At 57.9% G+C, this 15,194-nt stretch overlaps 1 protein-coding gene, 1 long non-coding RNA gene and 1 other non-coding gene across 8 annotated transcripts; 2 read left to right on the top strand and 1 right to left on the bottom strand.

The window, feature by feature from the left end:
- Positions 1-38: 38 nt before the first annotated feature.
- Positions 39-13,502, top strand: LOC117018699 (maestro heat-like repeat-containing protein family member 7). Of its 6 annotated transcripts, XM_033099877.1 has the most exons (18): positions 39-541; positions 1,080-1,166; positions 1,842-1,949; positions 2,317-2,452; positions 3,118-3,209; positions 4,601-4,750; positions 5,364-5,518; positions 7,686-7,833; positions 8,312-8,487; positions 8,969-9,106; positions 9,194-9,308; positions 9,473-9,613; positions 10,134-10,310; positions 10,602-10,760; positions 11,651-11,752; positions 11,858-11,960; positions 12,426-12,485; positions 13,270-13,502. In XM_033099877.1, exons 2-18 carry the CDS (start codon positions 1,101-1,103, stop codon positions 13,416-13,418), a joined length of 2,175 nt encoding a protein of 724 aa, XP_032955768.1. In that variant the 5' UTR covers positions 39-541; positions 1,080-1,100; the 3' UTR covers positions 13,419-13,502. The 6 variants fall into 6 exon arrangements, with proteins under 6 accessions (XP_032955768.1, XP_032955766.1, XP_032955764.1 ...); XM_033099875.1 differs by lacking the exon at positions 39-541 and having other exon boundaries at positions 1,090-1,949; positions 7,689-7,833; XM_033099873.1 differs by lacking the exon at positions 39-541 and having other exon boundaries at positions 1,090-1,949.
- On the top strand, positions 6,575-6,647 carry TRNAK-CUU (transfer RNA lysine (anticodon CUU)). Its single transcript has one exon. It is a non-coding gene; the product is annotated as a tRNA-Lys (tRNA).
- Positions 13,342-15,066, bottom strand: LOC117018700 (uncharacterized). The gene is made up of 3 exons (XR_004422288.1): positions 14,830-15,066; positions 14,308-14,583; positions 13,342-13,477 (listed from the first exon to the last, which is right to left on the bottom strand). It is a non-coding gene; the product is annotated as an uncharacterized LOC117018700 (long non-coding RNA).
- Positions 15,067-15,194: the final 128 nt, after the last annotated feature.

The following is a 15,194-nucleotide window of genomic DNA, read 5'->3' as shown; positions in this document are numbered from 1 at the left end:
GGGTCTCTGAGGTTCCTCCCTGCTGCCACCTCCTCTGAGCCCCGGGGTCTCTAACGCTGAGAACATTGGGGTTGGGAGGAAGGGCAAGGTCTGGGGACTTGATGTTTGGGCTGTGGTGGCAGGGCCCTGTGACTGCCACCTCGTGTACCAGCATCGGGTGGCGAGGTCGCCCCCGATTTCACGGCTGGAAGTCTGTTAGGACATCAGTGTGGGGAAGGCCTCACAGGCAGCCAGGGCTGTCCTTCCCTGGGGAGCCGGCCCCTGGAAAGGGTTTGGGGGCTCAGGTCCCCACTGTTTCCTGGGCCTCAGAGACGGCAGCAGGACGCTTCCAGTACCGCGTCCTGGAAACATAGCCCAGCTCACAAACGTCCTGCAGAGCCCTCTGCTCATTCCTCCCCCCCCTTCCCGCAGCCAGGTGGCCCCACCCTTCAGCTTGTCCCAGAAGCTGGACCTGGTGAATGCGGGGATCTCCCGCGTCTTTGCTCTGCCTCTCATCATACCCAGTGTGGACTGGAAGGACAGTGCCAGTCTCTACTTCCAGGTGAGGCCACTTTCGCCCCCTGCTGGGGTCCCCAGGGCGGGACGTTGTCTGCTGAGGCCCTCCCCGTCCCATCTCACCCCTCCTGCCCCGCCCCCACCTGTCTCCCCAGGGAGGGGCTCACGCTCCCACGCTGCATCCTTCTCTCATCCAGGCTCCCACTTCTGCAGTTGCCTGACAGCCTCTGTCCTAAGCTGTGACAGGCCAACGAGAAAACCTGTCAGTTCTGTGGGAGAACAGACCAGTACACTGCCAAATCCTCCCACGATGTTTCAGTTTTTAACATAGAAATTCCCTGATCTAACAGAATGCCTGTCTCGTGGGGACAGTCCCTGGAGCCTGTGTGTGGGGGAGAACCACCCAGTGCCTGCATTTCACTGTTTGGCCTACAATTCGGGCTCGTCCTGGGCCGCTAGGGCCAGCACACAGTGGTGGCAGCAGAGCTGCAGGGGCCCCACTCTCCTCCCCCTGGGGAGCAGTCTGGGGGATGGGGGCGCCACGGCTGTCCATCCCTCTACACCCCCGTGTCCTCGCTCCTCAGACGGCCCAGGCCTTAGAGGACATGTTACAAGCTCTCGTGATGGACGGTCTGGACCCTAACATGGTCATGCTGCAGGAGGTGCTGGAGGTGAGTGCTGGCTGCGCGGTCAAGGCTGCGGGAATCCTCTGTGCCTTCTGGTTGTGCGGACGGAGGAGAGCATCAGTAGGGGCGTCTGGGTGTCCTTTAGCGCAAGGCCACCAGGTCTCAAGCCTCCCCGTGACACAGATTCCTGGATGTCCACGGTAGGGCCCGGCACTCTGCCAGACAGACTGCCCTCCGGACAACGCCCGGGAAGGTGGGACACACTTTGCAAACCCCTCTGGTCGGATCTCAACCTGCACAGGAATACTAATACGGCCCCCCGAGGGTTGTTGGGAGGATGAGAGTTATACACAGAATACTGGTCACCGGCAGTATTGTTATTAACGTCCAGAGATGAATGGCTCTGAATCTCGTCATTCAGCGAGCAGTTCAGCCGTGGCCCTGGCCAGCAGGCAGGGGTTTGTGTGGCTAAGCCGTGAAGAGAGCCCTTCTCTCCACCCTGCCCACCCCTCCTCGCCCCTGCTGTGCAATTCTGCCTCCCATGCAGCCCCGTCTTTGAACGTTCCTGTAGGAAGAGCTCAGAAGGGAAGAGGTGAAGGCCAGACACTGGCACAGCCTTGCTTGGCCAAGTTCAGGGGCGGGAGATGTGGACGCAGCACAGGGAAGGAAAGGGCCGCTCCCGTCCCTGGCGGTGTCGGGGAGTCTCTTTCTCCCTTCCAGATCATCCTGCCTTGGTTAACCATGTCGGAGAAAATGCAGGAGCAGACCCGGGCCTTGGGCACCATTGCCCACTTGTTGAGGTTCATTTGCAATTTCCCCAAACTGTTGGTGAGTGCTGGGTGGGGTGGGGGCCACGGGCCTAAGGGCACCTGCCTGGGCCGGCGCTTTTTGTCCTGCCCTGGTGCCCTCTCTGCTCCTGTGGAGCTCTGCCCTTGGCCTAGTGAGCTCCAACTGGCCAGACACCTCTCAGCCTTGTGGGGACCGTGGCCTAGACAGCTTTGCTGGACTCGCTCTCGGGCTGACGTGTTTCAGGGCTCTGGCTGCCCCATTTCCCTGGGGGCTGACTTGGAAGAGTTCTCCTTGTATGGAGCAGCTGAGGTGGGGGCCACCTCCAGTCAGATGACTGAGTGGTGGTTGGGGGAGACACACTCCCTTTGGGATGTCGGGGAGGTGACCTGTGTCCCCCTCCCGGCAGCACATGACGGAGTTCTCGATCAGCGGGAAACTCATGGGTACCTTGGGCCTTTTCTGCATGAACCCCCAATATGACATCTGCATGAGGGCTTCAGAGGGGCTGCTGTACTTGTTCCAGGTCCTGGTGCTTCAAAGAAGTGAGTGACAGGAGCCTGGTGGCCATGTGGCTGCAGCTGGGGGGACCCACTGACCAACAGAATCAGCTATGTCAGCACAGCCAGGGGCAGGCCCCAGCGGGGGAGGGCACTGGGGGGTGCTACCCATTGCTGGTCCAACGCCCTCTGTTAAGTGACTCAAGGAGAGTCTCAGAACAAAAGGAGAGCCAGCTTGCAGCCAGCTGAGGTCACCTTGGCTCTTCAGTATTTCCCGGCTGTCCCATTGCGATGCTGGATGGAAGACTCAGAAATAAGCATCCTTTCCAGGGAACTAGCTGGAGTTTCTCTGCCCTGGGAAAACCAAAGATGCAGACAGCCTCACACACCTATAGGGGTGCCTGAGGGATTCACACTTTCCCCCCAAGGGAGCTCCAGAGCCCTTGGCTTTTGTGATTCCGGAGGATGCACTTCGATAAAGTGGCAGGGGGGTGGGAACCACAGCTGCCGGGGAAAGCCCACCCCTCCCCCCAGCACAGTGGTCCTCCACCCACCAGCCTCCTGCTGGGGATCGCTCTCTGTCTGTTGGGAAACGTTATTCCTCCCACTGAACCCTGAACCCTGTTTCTTCTCTGGTCCGGAGGGGCAGTGCAGGAGGGCGTGTCCCTTCTCCCTGTCGAGGCCCTGGCCTAATTGTTGTTTTTGGGTAGGAGGCATGAAACAGAAGACGGAGCTCATCCTGAAGGAGTTGCAGAAGCATTTCCACGGGGAGTGGTTTGTCCACCTCCAGGATCTCACCATGGTAAGCCTCGCTGCACACCGCGCATGGGACGCCCGGATGGGGCACGTCCGGAAAGGGACGTCCGGAAAGGGCCAGGCTGGGACCACAGAGGAGTAACCCCCACACAGGGGGTGCCCCCAAAGTGCACGAGCCATGCCCTTTGCTGCACTTGCATTGATTAAAGTTGGAGGTCATTGAGAGTTTTTAAAATAGCGGTGTAGCCAAGCCTATTCTCCACCCACAGATCACGCTGGTGTACCTCTGTCTGCGGCCTCGCTTTAATTTCATTCATTCAGCGAAGGCCTATTGCCGGTCTAAGGTGCAGTGTCCACACATGCCGGCAACTCCAGACACGCCAGTCAGAATCCGAGAAGCAGCCTTCACCCTTTCCCCTCCCTCACTGTCCAGGTCTGTCCTTTCCACTTCCGACCTGGCTCTCAAGTCCAGCCACTGTCTGCAGCCCCACCACGGCGGTTCTGACGCGGTGACCGTCCCCTGTGCCCGGGTCAGGGCAGCAGCCTCCTACTGACTCCCGGTGCCCCGGCACGCTCCCCGCCACCCCGTTTTCTACGCTGTGATCACAGAATTCTTTCTAAAATCCAAGGGTCCTCATATCACTCCCTTCAGCCTTTGTGTAGACACCATGTAGCCCCAGAGGGTTTCACTTACTCCAGTCTCCTGCCTCCTCTGGTCTCCACCCCCCTTTCCCACCTGGCCCCGGTCTCCCTTGCAGGACACGGTAGCCAGGCTGACCTCCTCTGCACTTCACGCCTTCACACAGTCTGTTCCCTCTGCCTGGAGCTCTCCCCTCATTTTCACCAGGTACTCCTCCAGGGAGACTGCTAATCTTTCAAGTCCAGCCCCAGGGGCCCTCGGTGGCCCCTCCTAGCAGTTCTCACCCTGCATCTAACTGCCCTATTACTCCCCTTGAGGGGTGACAGTCAGTTCCTTGAGGGCAGAGGCAGGGGGCGTCTTGTTGGTGGCCTTTCCCAGCCCCCAGGAACAGAGCCAGGCAGAGGTGGGACTCAGTGTTGTTGGAGTGAATGAGCTTCCAGGGCTGTGTAGAGTCAGGGACGTGAGGCACCTCTCATGTAGACCGTTGGTCACCTTGCTATGGGATGCTCGAAACTCACCACCAGAACGCATTTCCAGTGGGACCACCTCATTGCATTCCAAATTCAAAATAGAAAGGCCTTTTGCATTGGCCTCTGTGTGGCGTTGGCTGGACCGTTGCTCCTACCTGGGGACTTACGTACGAGCTGGTGACAGGGTGGGGCTTGGCTCCTCACCATGGGATAGCTGCTAGGTGAGGGCCAGGGACCCGGATGGCTGGTGTCTTGGAGTCCAGAGGCTTTGGGCTACCCCGGAGTGGGGTGCCACCATGGCACAGGCGGCTGCTCTTCTTCCCTCAGTGCTTCAGGAAATACCTGACCCCCGAGGAGAGGGCAGATGTGATAATGGTCGCCATGGAGGCCATGACCAGTGCCGGGAGGAACGACGACTCTGCAGCTTCCAAGATTTTAGAGATGATCCTGAAGTACTCGGTGCCAGCCATCGGGAAGGTAGCAGCTCGGAGAGACTGGATGGCTCCAGGCAATTCCAGGGCTCTTCTCTTTGTTCTGTTCTTGGATCTTGTTCTGTTTCCTGCTGATTGGGGCGTGAGGAATCAGAATCCTTTCACTCACCCAGATGAGAAACGGTCAAATGAGGAGACTTTTCGCAATTGTGAGGAAAGCCCCTCCGTGGGAAGGGGTGAGCACATAGTTTCTGTCTCCACCCGGAAGGGAAGAAGAATCGGGTCCAGGCAGCCCTCCTGTGTCCAGACAACATGTTACGTCTGGGGGTGCCTTCTTCCTTCCGGTGGGAGGTTGCACAGGCAGGGTCTAAGCACATGTATCTCACAGCTGTATGGAAACTTACGAGGCATTGACACAGATGAGATGGAGTGCAGAGACTCTTCTGTCAGAGGTGGGGCTGGTTCCCAGCAAAATTAAGACATAGTTGATCTTTCTTTAAATTTGTTTTCCAAGTTCAGTTGGCAAACAATATTATATCCCTTTCAGGGATGCATGTGTGGGGGCCCCACACTTTACGTGGGTGCCGGGTTATGGGACTGCTACTCAGAGGCGGCTGAGCGTCCAGAAAGAACCTCACTCTCCTTTTCCCCGACTGCAGGTGCCGGAGATTGTCCAGTACATTTACCACAATTTATACAGCATCACCGAGACCACAGCCCAGGACACCGTGAAGCAGGTCCTTCTCCTGCTGGCACAGACCTACACGGATGAGGTCATCCTGACCTTGTTTAAGATGCAGGATCGGTCCCCAAGGTAGGCGACTCCATCACCTCCACAATGACAGGCCCCCAGCAGGCTCCTAATTTGCTCATTCTGAAATGCATCCAATTTTTAATACAAGTCAGGCCCTTGCTTATTTGGGGTGAGGTGATTGTAAAAGTTGTGTGGGCTTATTGCAGAAAATTTTGAAAGCATGTGGAATTTTGAAAAAGCAAACAAAGAAAACAAAAAACAAAATCCCACCAAGGCAACCTCTGCTATCACTTGGATATAATTTTACAATGTGTCCACCTTTTAAGAATGGGTTTAAAAAGTGAATAGTCAAACTCGCACTGTATTTACTGATTTGCCCATTTTTTTTCATTTAACATTTCCTCATAGCATTTTCCCCAAGTTAAAACCCTTTTGTAAACATAATTTTAATGGCTGCGTAATATTGTATATATGGCTGTATGATGCGATCATGTCCTTCTTTGAGCTTTTGTATTTTATAATTTACATGCAATAACATTCACCCGTTTGCTGTACAGTCAGCCCTACTTTTGTTCTTCCGGGTACAGATGTAAACTTCACCACTAACCACACTCAAGATGCAAGGTGTTTCCACCCCTCCCCAGAATTCTCTCACGCTGCCTCCCCCCAGCCAACCCCTTCCGTCACCCCCAACCCCTGACAACCCCTGATCTGTTCTCAGCCCTGCAGGGTTGCCTTTCCCAGAGGCCGTGTGCATAGAGTCCCACAATGCACGGCGTCTGGCTCCTCTCCGTCAGCACACGCCTGTGGGACTCATGTAGGTGGTCGTCTGGACCCACAGTTCATTTCATTGCTGAAGAGGGTCCCACTGTGGGACGTACCACAGTGTAGTTAACAATTTGTGGTAATAATGCTGCTATGATCAGTTGCGTACAGGTTTCAGTCTGAACTGTAGCTCTCGTTTTTCTTGGGATTGGATTGCTGGGTCCGTGGGGGTGTATGTTTAACCTGAAGACTTTCCCACAGTGGCTGAAGCAGTTGTATTCCTACCAGCCACATGTGGAAAATTCCCCCAAGGATGGGAGCATCCTTGTCATAAAAAACAAAACAAGGGGTGGCCAGTTCGCTCAGTGGTTAGAGCGCGGTGCTCTTAACACCAAGGTTGCTGGTTCGATCCCCGCATGGGCCACTGTGAGCTGCGCCCTCCTTAAACAAAACGAAACAAAACAAAAACAAACACACACACAAACGAAAACCACCCAGCCATTCTGCCGAGTGTGTAGTGGCATCTCAGTGAGGTGTGACTCTGCACTCCTGGGTTTGTTTGCAGCACGTGGTGTTGGCACCATTTCGTGTGCTTGTTTGCCATCCATGTGTCTTCTCTGGCCAGGTATCCAAATCTGTTACCCATTTCTTAATAGGCTTGTTTGTTTTCTTTATTGTTGAGATTTAAGAGTTCTCTATATATTCTGGATACGAGGCTTTTGTTGGATACATGATTTTCAAATGTTTCTCCCAGTTTGTGGACTATCTTTTCATCCTCTTACGAGTGTCTTTTGCAGAACCAAAATTTCGAATTTGATGACGTCCAATTTATCTTTTTGTTCTCGTGTGGAGTGTGTCTAAGGTCACCGGTTCTCCCATGTTTTCCTCCAGAAGGTTTATATATTTGTTTCGTATTCAGGTTCACGATTTCCTTTGCAGTTAGTTTTTATGAGGTGTAGGCTCACCTTCTGCATGTGGACGTCTGATGGTCCCAGCACCATTCGCCGAACAGACCAGCCTTTCTCTGTTGAATTGTCTTTTCACTTCATCGAAACTCAAGGGGCCATATCTGTGCCTATTTCCTCCTCCGTCTGTGTTGGTAGCTTGTGAATTTCAAGGAGTTGGTCCACGTCACCTAAGTCATTATATTTATGGTCAAGGCCTGGGTCATCGTATCCCTTTACTGCCCTTTAAAATCATCCACGATACCCTTTCATTACTGATGCTGGTACCTTCTGTCTTCTCTCTGTCTCTCGGTCAGTCTGGCTGGCACTTCGTTAAGGTTAATGATTTTTTCTAAGAATCAGTGTTCACTGACCTGCTCCTTGTCGCTTCCCATTTCCGGTCTTATCTGGATGGGCTCCTTGCTTGGATTGGCACTGGGAAGGGAACCTGGCACCCCTCCCTGGAAGCTTTGTGGAGCCCATGCAGGGTCCCCATGCTGATGGGGGCTCTGCCTCAGCAGGGGGGCTCGCAAACCCTGGGGGATCCTGGCCTCCTGTCCCAGAGGCTATCAAACGATTCTGGAGCACCTGCTGCAGAGGCTGACGCCACACCGGAAAGCAAGGGGCCTGGAGTCCGGCCACAGAGGAGAGATCTCTGCGCTGATTGTAAGTCGGGGTCCACAGAGGGGCTGGGGGCTCAGCGGAACCCCCCGATACCCTGTCCTAGGCTGTGCTGAGCTCTTTGGGCTTCTCCCTTTTCATAGCAGTGTTTGGTTGAACATTTTAGAATCGTGGGGTGGGGTCTGCGGGAGGGTTTTCCAGGCGACCATGCCTTGTAGGGACATATAACTTGCTCCCGCTCCTCCCTGGGTGGGCTTATGGAAGACCAACACCACCCCCCCACCCCCACCTTAACTCAAGGACGGTGAGAGAACAAACCACCCATGATGGTGAGAGCACTTGCAAGTACCAGCCGTCTGGAAATGGCTCTGGATTTTCCTGGTTCATGCCAAGTTACCCTGCTGTTGTTCCGGCAGCATGGGTTTTCTGGGCCAGCCGGTCGGGGGAATTGTGGGCCGAGAGTCCCAGCTGGCAGGACCCATGAGGTCAAGACCAAGCCCACGCCCCCCATTACTCCCCCCAGGCCACCAGAGCCATCCACGAGCTCCTGCTGGAGCCGAGTCGGCGGACGGAGGTGCAGACCCTGTTCCCCTCGCTGATCATGGCCCTGCTCTTCCAGACCTCCTTTCTGGTGGTGGAAGGGGGCGCCGCCAGTGTCCAGGACCACCAGCACTTCACCGAATGGATGGACTCCGTGAGGTACCTGTGGCCTCGGCCAGAGCTGCTGGGCCTGTGCTGGGGCCCACCTGCTTAGTACCCACGTCCATTTGCTCCCCGGCTTCCGACCGCCCTCCTCTCACCCCTGCAGGACACAGAGTGTGTTCCCCACACCTCATTTCCCAAGTCTCAGCAGACTGTTTGGAACACAGTTTCTTTAATTCCGGCTTCCTAGGCTGAGGCAGAGATTCCGTACCAAAGAATCAGTGTATAGACTCCACAGCCCTGGACGCGTCCCCAGCCCTTCTGCTGGCGTCCTGGGTCACCTTGGGGACGTCACAGTGCTCTCGGCCTTGGTGCCCCAGTTGTAGAATGTTAGTCTGTGTCTCCGAGGGCTGTCCCCGCACCAGTGGATTCTCAGGGAGGTTTGGGTAGACAGGCAGGTCACAGGTGGGGACAGGATCACAGCGGTAGTAGGGGTGAGGTTGGGGATGCACTCCTGTCTGCTCTCTGCCCTCCCCAGTTCCACTGTGGAGGCCCTGAAAACCTTGATGCAAAGCACCGGGTATGGGGACCACGTGTCTCACATCCAGAAATTCGGGGGCTGGGAGCTGCTCACCAGTCCTGACAGACACTATGACGGGGTCACTCTGCTGGCCAGGTGAGTCTATGCTGCGTCCCTGGCCGGTGGCCACCCTTCCCACGCTGCCGGCTCTCCTGGTCCTGAGCACTGTGCTTCCGTGGGCAGGGCCCTGGTCACCAAGAACTGCTGGCACAACCAGCCCATCTTCAGTGTCGTCATCAGTGACCTCCAGGGACTGGACTGCACCAGCTACCGCACGGCCCTGGTGTTCATGGCTGAGGTGAGCGGACGTTCGTGGGGGAGCATGAAGCTCCGGCCTCTTCACCAATCCTTCCACATCCCTGAGCACGTTTCCTTCCTAACGCATGGGGACCTGGGTTCCAAGCCACTGAGGGCGTCTTCCTCATTGCCCATTGTTTCAGTCTTTCTCGTCTCCTTTGCCAGCTGCTCCGGTGCCCAAACGTGGCAGCCATTGTGGATGACATCACCGTCTACATTCTGGCCGACGGGTTCCACAGTCAGGACCCCACCTCTGTGAAGCTATTGCTGCGGGTGGTAGAGACGTTCGCAAAGCACGGGAACATGGTGAGACAGGCTGGAGGCCCATGGCAAGCCCTCAGGAGGTGCTGTCAATTGGGGGACGGGATAGAGAGCCGGAGGGTCAGGGTCTCCGCCAGATAGAGCTCAGCCCCATGAAGCCAGTCCACTGAGGACAGGGGTCAGAGGCCACCAATGCTCTCTCCCTCCCAAGAGAGGAAAGAGGGGGGCGTTTCAGAGACTAGGCCAAGCCAATTCCAGGTCCCAGACCATCGGAGTCCCCGGATATTGGCGTTGTCCCCAGGATGAAAGGGCAGTGAGTGGGGCGGCTGGTGGGGGCAGTGAAGGAGAGGCCTCCTGCATCTCCTCTTTCCCACCGGGACACACGACATCTCCTGGGCGGCTGCCTCCGGCTGCCACCCATTTACTGGACCAGTGTGGGCTCCAGCAGGAGAAAGCGGTCACCCCTGTGCACACACGCTCTTGTAGGTGGGAGGGGTGGAACCCGAGACCATTCCTTGGTTGGGCAGCTCCCTGGCCTGAGCACTGAGCAGCTGTCACTCCCCAGGGCAGACAGCTCCGCCTCCTCCAGCCGTTCGTGCTGAACTGCTGCTTCTCCCTGGACGGTGACATCGTAACGGAGACGTTCCTGGTGCTGCAGTGTCTCGTGGAGCACCTCACCTGGCAGCAATCCTCCTCGTTCCTGGTCCAGCTCACCTTCACGCTCGGGCACTTCTTCGAGGAGGTACAGTGCTCTGCGGGCTCGCTTCCCTTTGCCTGACGTCTGCAGGATAAGGGAGTTGGGTGGAATTGTCTCAAAAGGCCCTTCCAGTTCAACTACTGTGTCATTCTGTGGGGGCTGCGGCTCATGTCCTCTTGGAGGAGGATTGCCAAGGGGGTGCAATGGGATCTGCTCGAAGCAGATCACATGTGGGGGAAGGGAATGTGCCCGAGGAGGCCTGTGGTCAGTGGGCTGGAGCCTGGGGGCCACCTGTCCCGGGGCAGAGATGTCCTCCCCACACGTCTTCTCGCCCAGGAGTCAGAACACCTGCGCTCGGCAGCCTTCGCGATCTACGCGGCCATCCTAGCCAAGGTCAAGAGGAGGTCCCTCATCTTCCCCTTGAAGCACCAGGTCCTCAACTCGCTCGTCCTCCTGGTGCTGCACCTGCAGGATAGGGACACCAGCGTGGCCCAGGTGAGTGGCTGGTCTCCGGACCCCGTTCCCATGCGGACAGGCTGGGGAGCAGTCGGGGGGCGTCGCCTGTCCCCGACCTCGGAGAGTTGCAGTAAGAGGCTTGTGGTGACCCGATGGTGCTCCTGCCAGTTTCTCCAGCTCCTGGCTCTGTTCCATGGCCACTGCCACACAGTGGGATGCCGTGGCCATGGAGACGCCCAGGAGGAAACCCCACTGCCTGGCACCAGTCCCTCTCCCTGGTCCCCTGCCCCCAGCATCAGTGGCCCTCTGTCCCTGCACATTCCTTGGCCGCTGGATGGACACGGGCGCCCAGGGCAGTGTGGTGGGGGGTGGACGGGGCTGGAAGTGCCATGTTCTGGAATGGATGGGCCCAGGTGTGACCTGAAAGGCTGCACCTGGAGGGTGGCTGGCTCTTTGTGACAGGGCACGGGCTCCCAGGTCAGCCGCCAGGCCTCTGACAGGCCCCAGAGAGCGACACGTTGAGCAAGGGACTGGCTTGGGACATTGTCTTTGTGGGGTGGGCCGGGGATCCCTCCCGGTGACCTCAGCAGTGTTATTCCAGACAAAGCCAACTCTGATTTAGAGGAGTGAGCACCCCAGTTGGGTGATCAAGACTTTGGGGAAATGTGTTTCCAGAGAGACCATTTTTGTGGGGAGGGAGGCGAGAGGGAACAGTGTCACCTCACTGGGTCTCAGTGAAGTGCCACTGGGAACATTACGTACCCGCGATTTTGTAAAATTCTCATTAGTGGGAAAAAGGGGTGTAGGCATTGCCAAACCGCCTTGAAATGCCCACCCTTCTCTGGACCCTGGGCCCCCCAGGGCTGTGTGCAGCTGTCCCTTGCCAGCCCTGCTCCCATAACTCCACCCACCACGCCTCTGTCTCCCAGAACTGCCGGCAAGCCCTCTGCCACAAGGCCACCATCCTGGGCTGGTCCAGGCTCAAGGCCGTCTTTGCCGAGAAGGACATGTGGACCATCCTCAGGGCCCTGGTAAGCCCCAGCCTCCTTACCTGGCCGGGAGGGTGCGGACACAGCAGTCTGGTGGTCTTCCTGCTGCTTCTGGGGTTTGGCCGAACTTGGCGCCTCTTCTCACAGCTGGAGAAGGAGGCTGGGAAAGCCCTGTGGTTTCTGAAGCAGTGTGTGAGCCTCTTCAAGAGCCCACAGGCCCCCATCCGCCAGGCAGCCGTGTGGTTTGCAGGTACAGCTTTCCCTTGGAGCCACTGTGTCCTTATCTTGTCCTCAGCCTGGGGACCAAGGGTCTGAGGGCTGGAGGGCTGTCTCCAGCTGCTCCCTCCCCTGCAGGAGGCTCCTGGCTCGAGAGGGGGGCAACCTTCCTGGAAGGGCCACCATCAGGGGCGTGGGTGGTACTCTTTGGGGAAGCCGGGGGACTGTCTCACCCCACCCCAAGGAAAAGCATCTCTGGAGCAGAGGGGGGCCTCCTCTCCCTCAGCCCAGTTTGCTGAGGACCATTCAGAAAGCAGAAGTCATTTCAACTTCATGGGGAAGTCCAGACCTGAGGCTGGTGGCCACGGCCAGTCGTGGGGAGAGAAAGGCAGACAAAGGGAGGGGTTGGTGGGGGTTGGGAAGAGGTAGAAGAGCAGGAGTTGCCAGGTTCCCCTGGTGCTCTGTGGGGCCACTGAGGTGCTGTGTGCCCCTCCCCCAGGCCAGATTATCCAAACCCTAGACACGGATGAGGCCGGTGAAATTGAAGAGGCACACACAGGTGAGTGGCCGCCTGGCCCCAAGTCCTTGCAACTTTTAGATGGGCTGGTGTTGGTAGAAGAGGCCCCGAGAGAGGAAAAGTGGGCAGCTGGGCGCAGGGACGTGATCCCCGGGACGCAGGGATGAGATAGGCGGGTCTCCAGGGCACTCAGGTGTGGGGCACTGGTTAGAGCCCTCCTGCCCCCATGCCCTCCCGACGCACTCCCACTGAGCTCCAGACTATTCACCAGCCAGGACAGCTCCTTGGACACGTTGTAGGAGGGATACCCGGCCTTGTCTCACGTAAGGGGACACAGGGGTTCCCAGCCCCCCTGGAATCCCCACTGCTGCTGGGCTGTGGTCCCCATATTCGTACCCCTCCTTCTGAGACACGTCCTCCCCACACTCTGTCTGCCTCACTCAAGCACCACAGCCCCGACACCAGCCCTGCCACCGCAGGTCCCCAAGGGCTGGCTACCTGTCGGCCACAGCTCTCTGAAGTCAGAGAACTTCACTCATAGTGGTTCCCTGGGAAAGAGGAGGGCAGAGGCAGGGAGGGGCCCCGGTGGTGAGGATCGAAAGGGTTGGTCGTGTGCACAGGACCAGGAGAAGCGGCCAGTGAGCCCCCGAGCCCGCGGCAGGTACGTCGTCCTGCTGTGACTGGGCAATGTGACCCCCCAGGAGGCGTGTCCCCCGCACTGGCCTGTTCCTCTCTGCACAGCCAGCCGCCCTGGTGAGCCCCGGGCAGGGCCCTCCCGCCAGCCCGGCAGTGTCACTCTGCAAGCACCGTCGTTTCTGTGTTCCAGCCCTGTGGTCCATGAGGGATGATCCCGACCCCGCAGTCAGCTGCCTCGCCACGCAGACCTTCCACATCGTGGAAGCCAAGGAGAAGCTGCTGGACAGAACGCAGACGTCCTGCTTCTGCCTCAGGAGGCCTTGGGAGACCGGCTTCTGAGGCCAGACAGTGACACAGGCCAGCTTCTGAGCCTGGACATAGAGCTGTGTCCGCAGAACCTTTAGAATAAAAGTAGACTTGTGAACGAGGAGCAGGTGCTTCCGGGTCTTTCTGCACGAGCCCATTCTCCGCCATGTGGGGCAGACCACCTGCAGGGGGCTGCCTTCTCTGCCCCATCAACAGGGTCCAGGCCCCTCCCAGCTGCCCCTCTGCCCTCTTCCCCTCAGCCACGTGGCCTGAGGCCAGAGCACCAAGGCTCTTTGCAACATCAACTTGAGTCACAACCCGGAGGAAGTGCTGTTGGGACCTGAGGAATTCTAGAGCCTGGGGGTTCTTCTGGACAGTGGAACCTGGAAAGTGGGGCATTACTGGGCTCGTCAAATGTCCCAGGAGATCACTGCCCGCTAGGAACAGGGCTGGTCCATAAAACACCGCTGCCCGCCCCTTGGCACAGCCCAAGTGACAGCGCTCAGGCTTGGATGCCAGAAACTTGGCCCGAGTTTCCTTCACGCCGAGAGGACCTGGGTGAGGCCTGCTCTCGCCCATGGCTCCTGTCGGCATCCGTCTGGCCCGGGGCTGTCTGACAGTCCACAGGGCGATTCTCGGAATTGCTGCTCCCATGGCCACCAACCCCCCACCAGGGTGTCAACTGTTACCCCTGACCTTCGCTCAGCTCGGCCCCAGGCACAGCTCTGGGAGAGGGACAGTGACCCTAAGTCCTAACCTGTAGGCCCCCCTGTGTCCAAAGCAGCTCTGAGTGGGATGGAACTGTTCCCACCGCAGGGCTGCTGCCCGGGTTTGGTCCGTCTCTGGGACACTGTATAGCCCTGCAGTAACTTCTCTGTCGCCTGCACCCAAGTCCTAGCCCACCCCACCCCTAAGCGCCTACCTCGCAGCGGTGGCCGTGCCCCCCACGGTGTTAGGGCAGCCTGGGCATGGCAGCTGGAGTCACCTGGTCACACTTGCTGACCAGTCTCAGAGGCAGCGTGAGAGCTCCATGAGTGTCTGCAGCGGCCAGCAGGCTCACCCCTGCCCTTGGCCTGGTCTCTGGGCCCCACCTCAGCGGCCACCAGCTGCCCCTTTCGTAGACGGAGGTGAGTGGGGGACGTTACCAGGCTCGCAGCACACTGCTCCCGTCCTCGGCTCCAAGCGCAGAACTGCTTGGCTGCGGGCAATGATGAAGAGATCTTGTTGAGAACCTGGTAGCAGGTCCAGGGCACTGGGACAAGACCCCTTACAGAGGCTGTAGTGACGCCCCCCCAAGTCACCTCCCTTGTCTTGGTCAAGCCCAGTTAACGGGCACAGGGAGAGAGACCAGACGGGCGGCGCCGGATCCCTGCACGGCCTCGGCCAACGCTGTCGGCTTCTCGGCCAACGCCGTCTTTCACCTGACAGGGTTGGAACAAACTACCTTTGAGGATGCCACCCAGCCCGATACCAAATGGCTGCTGTTGAGTCCTGAGACGTTTCCTGGTGCCTGGAAAGCTGCCCCAAAACATCCTAACCAGGCCTTCTCTTCCACGTTTGTTTCCCACGTTTTCTGTGATAAGCAGACATCACTCATCATCTGGGGAGGAAATACATTCCATATTAGAGGACGAAAACTGTGTCCCTTAATCCGGTGTTCCTGCCTCCCTACCCCTCCGTGCCTTGGCATCAAGACACAGGGTGACCTGAGATTAGAAAAACCAGCCTTTGTGGCAAACGCTCTGGGGGGGTGGGGATGGGGGCAAGGGAACCAGTTGGCTGGAGGCGGCTCCCGGGCCGCTCCTGACA

This window comes from Rhinolophus ferrumequinum, chromosome 27 (genome assembly GCF_004115265.2).
Source record: "Rhinolophus ferrumequinum isolate MPI-CBG mRhiFer1 chromosome 27, mRhiFer1_v1.p, whole genome shotgun sequence".
Taxonomy (NCBI): Eukaryota; Metazoa; Chordata; class Mammalia; order Chiroptera; family Rhinolophidae; genus Rhinolophus; species Rhinolophus ferrumequinum.
The sequence above is the reverse complement of the archived record's forward strand: the minus strand, read 5'-3'. Positions and strand labels throughout refer to the sequence as shown.

Excerpts from the sequence above, each read along its gene's own strand:
- LOC117018699 (XM_033099873.1), top strand. The coding sequence starts at position 1,515 with ATGAATGGCTCTGAATCTCGTCATTCAGCGAGCAGTTCAGCCGTGGCC. Across the intron at positions 2,453-3,117 it reads GGTCCTGGTGCTTCAAAGAA|GAGGCATGAAACAGAAGACG; the intron begins GTGAGTGACAGG and ends GTTTTTGGGTAG. Across the intron at positions 11,753-11,857 it reads GGACCATCCTCAGGGCCCTG|CTGGAGAAGGAGGCTGGGAA; the intron begins GTAAGCCCCAGC and ends CTCTTCTCACAG.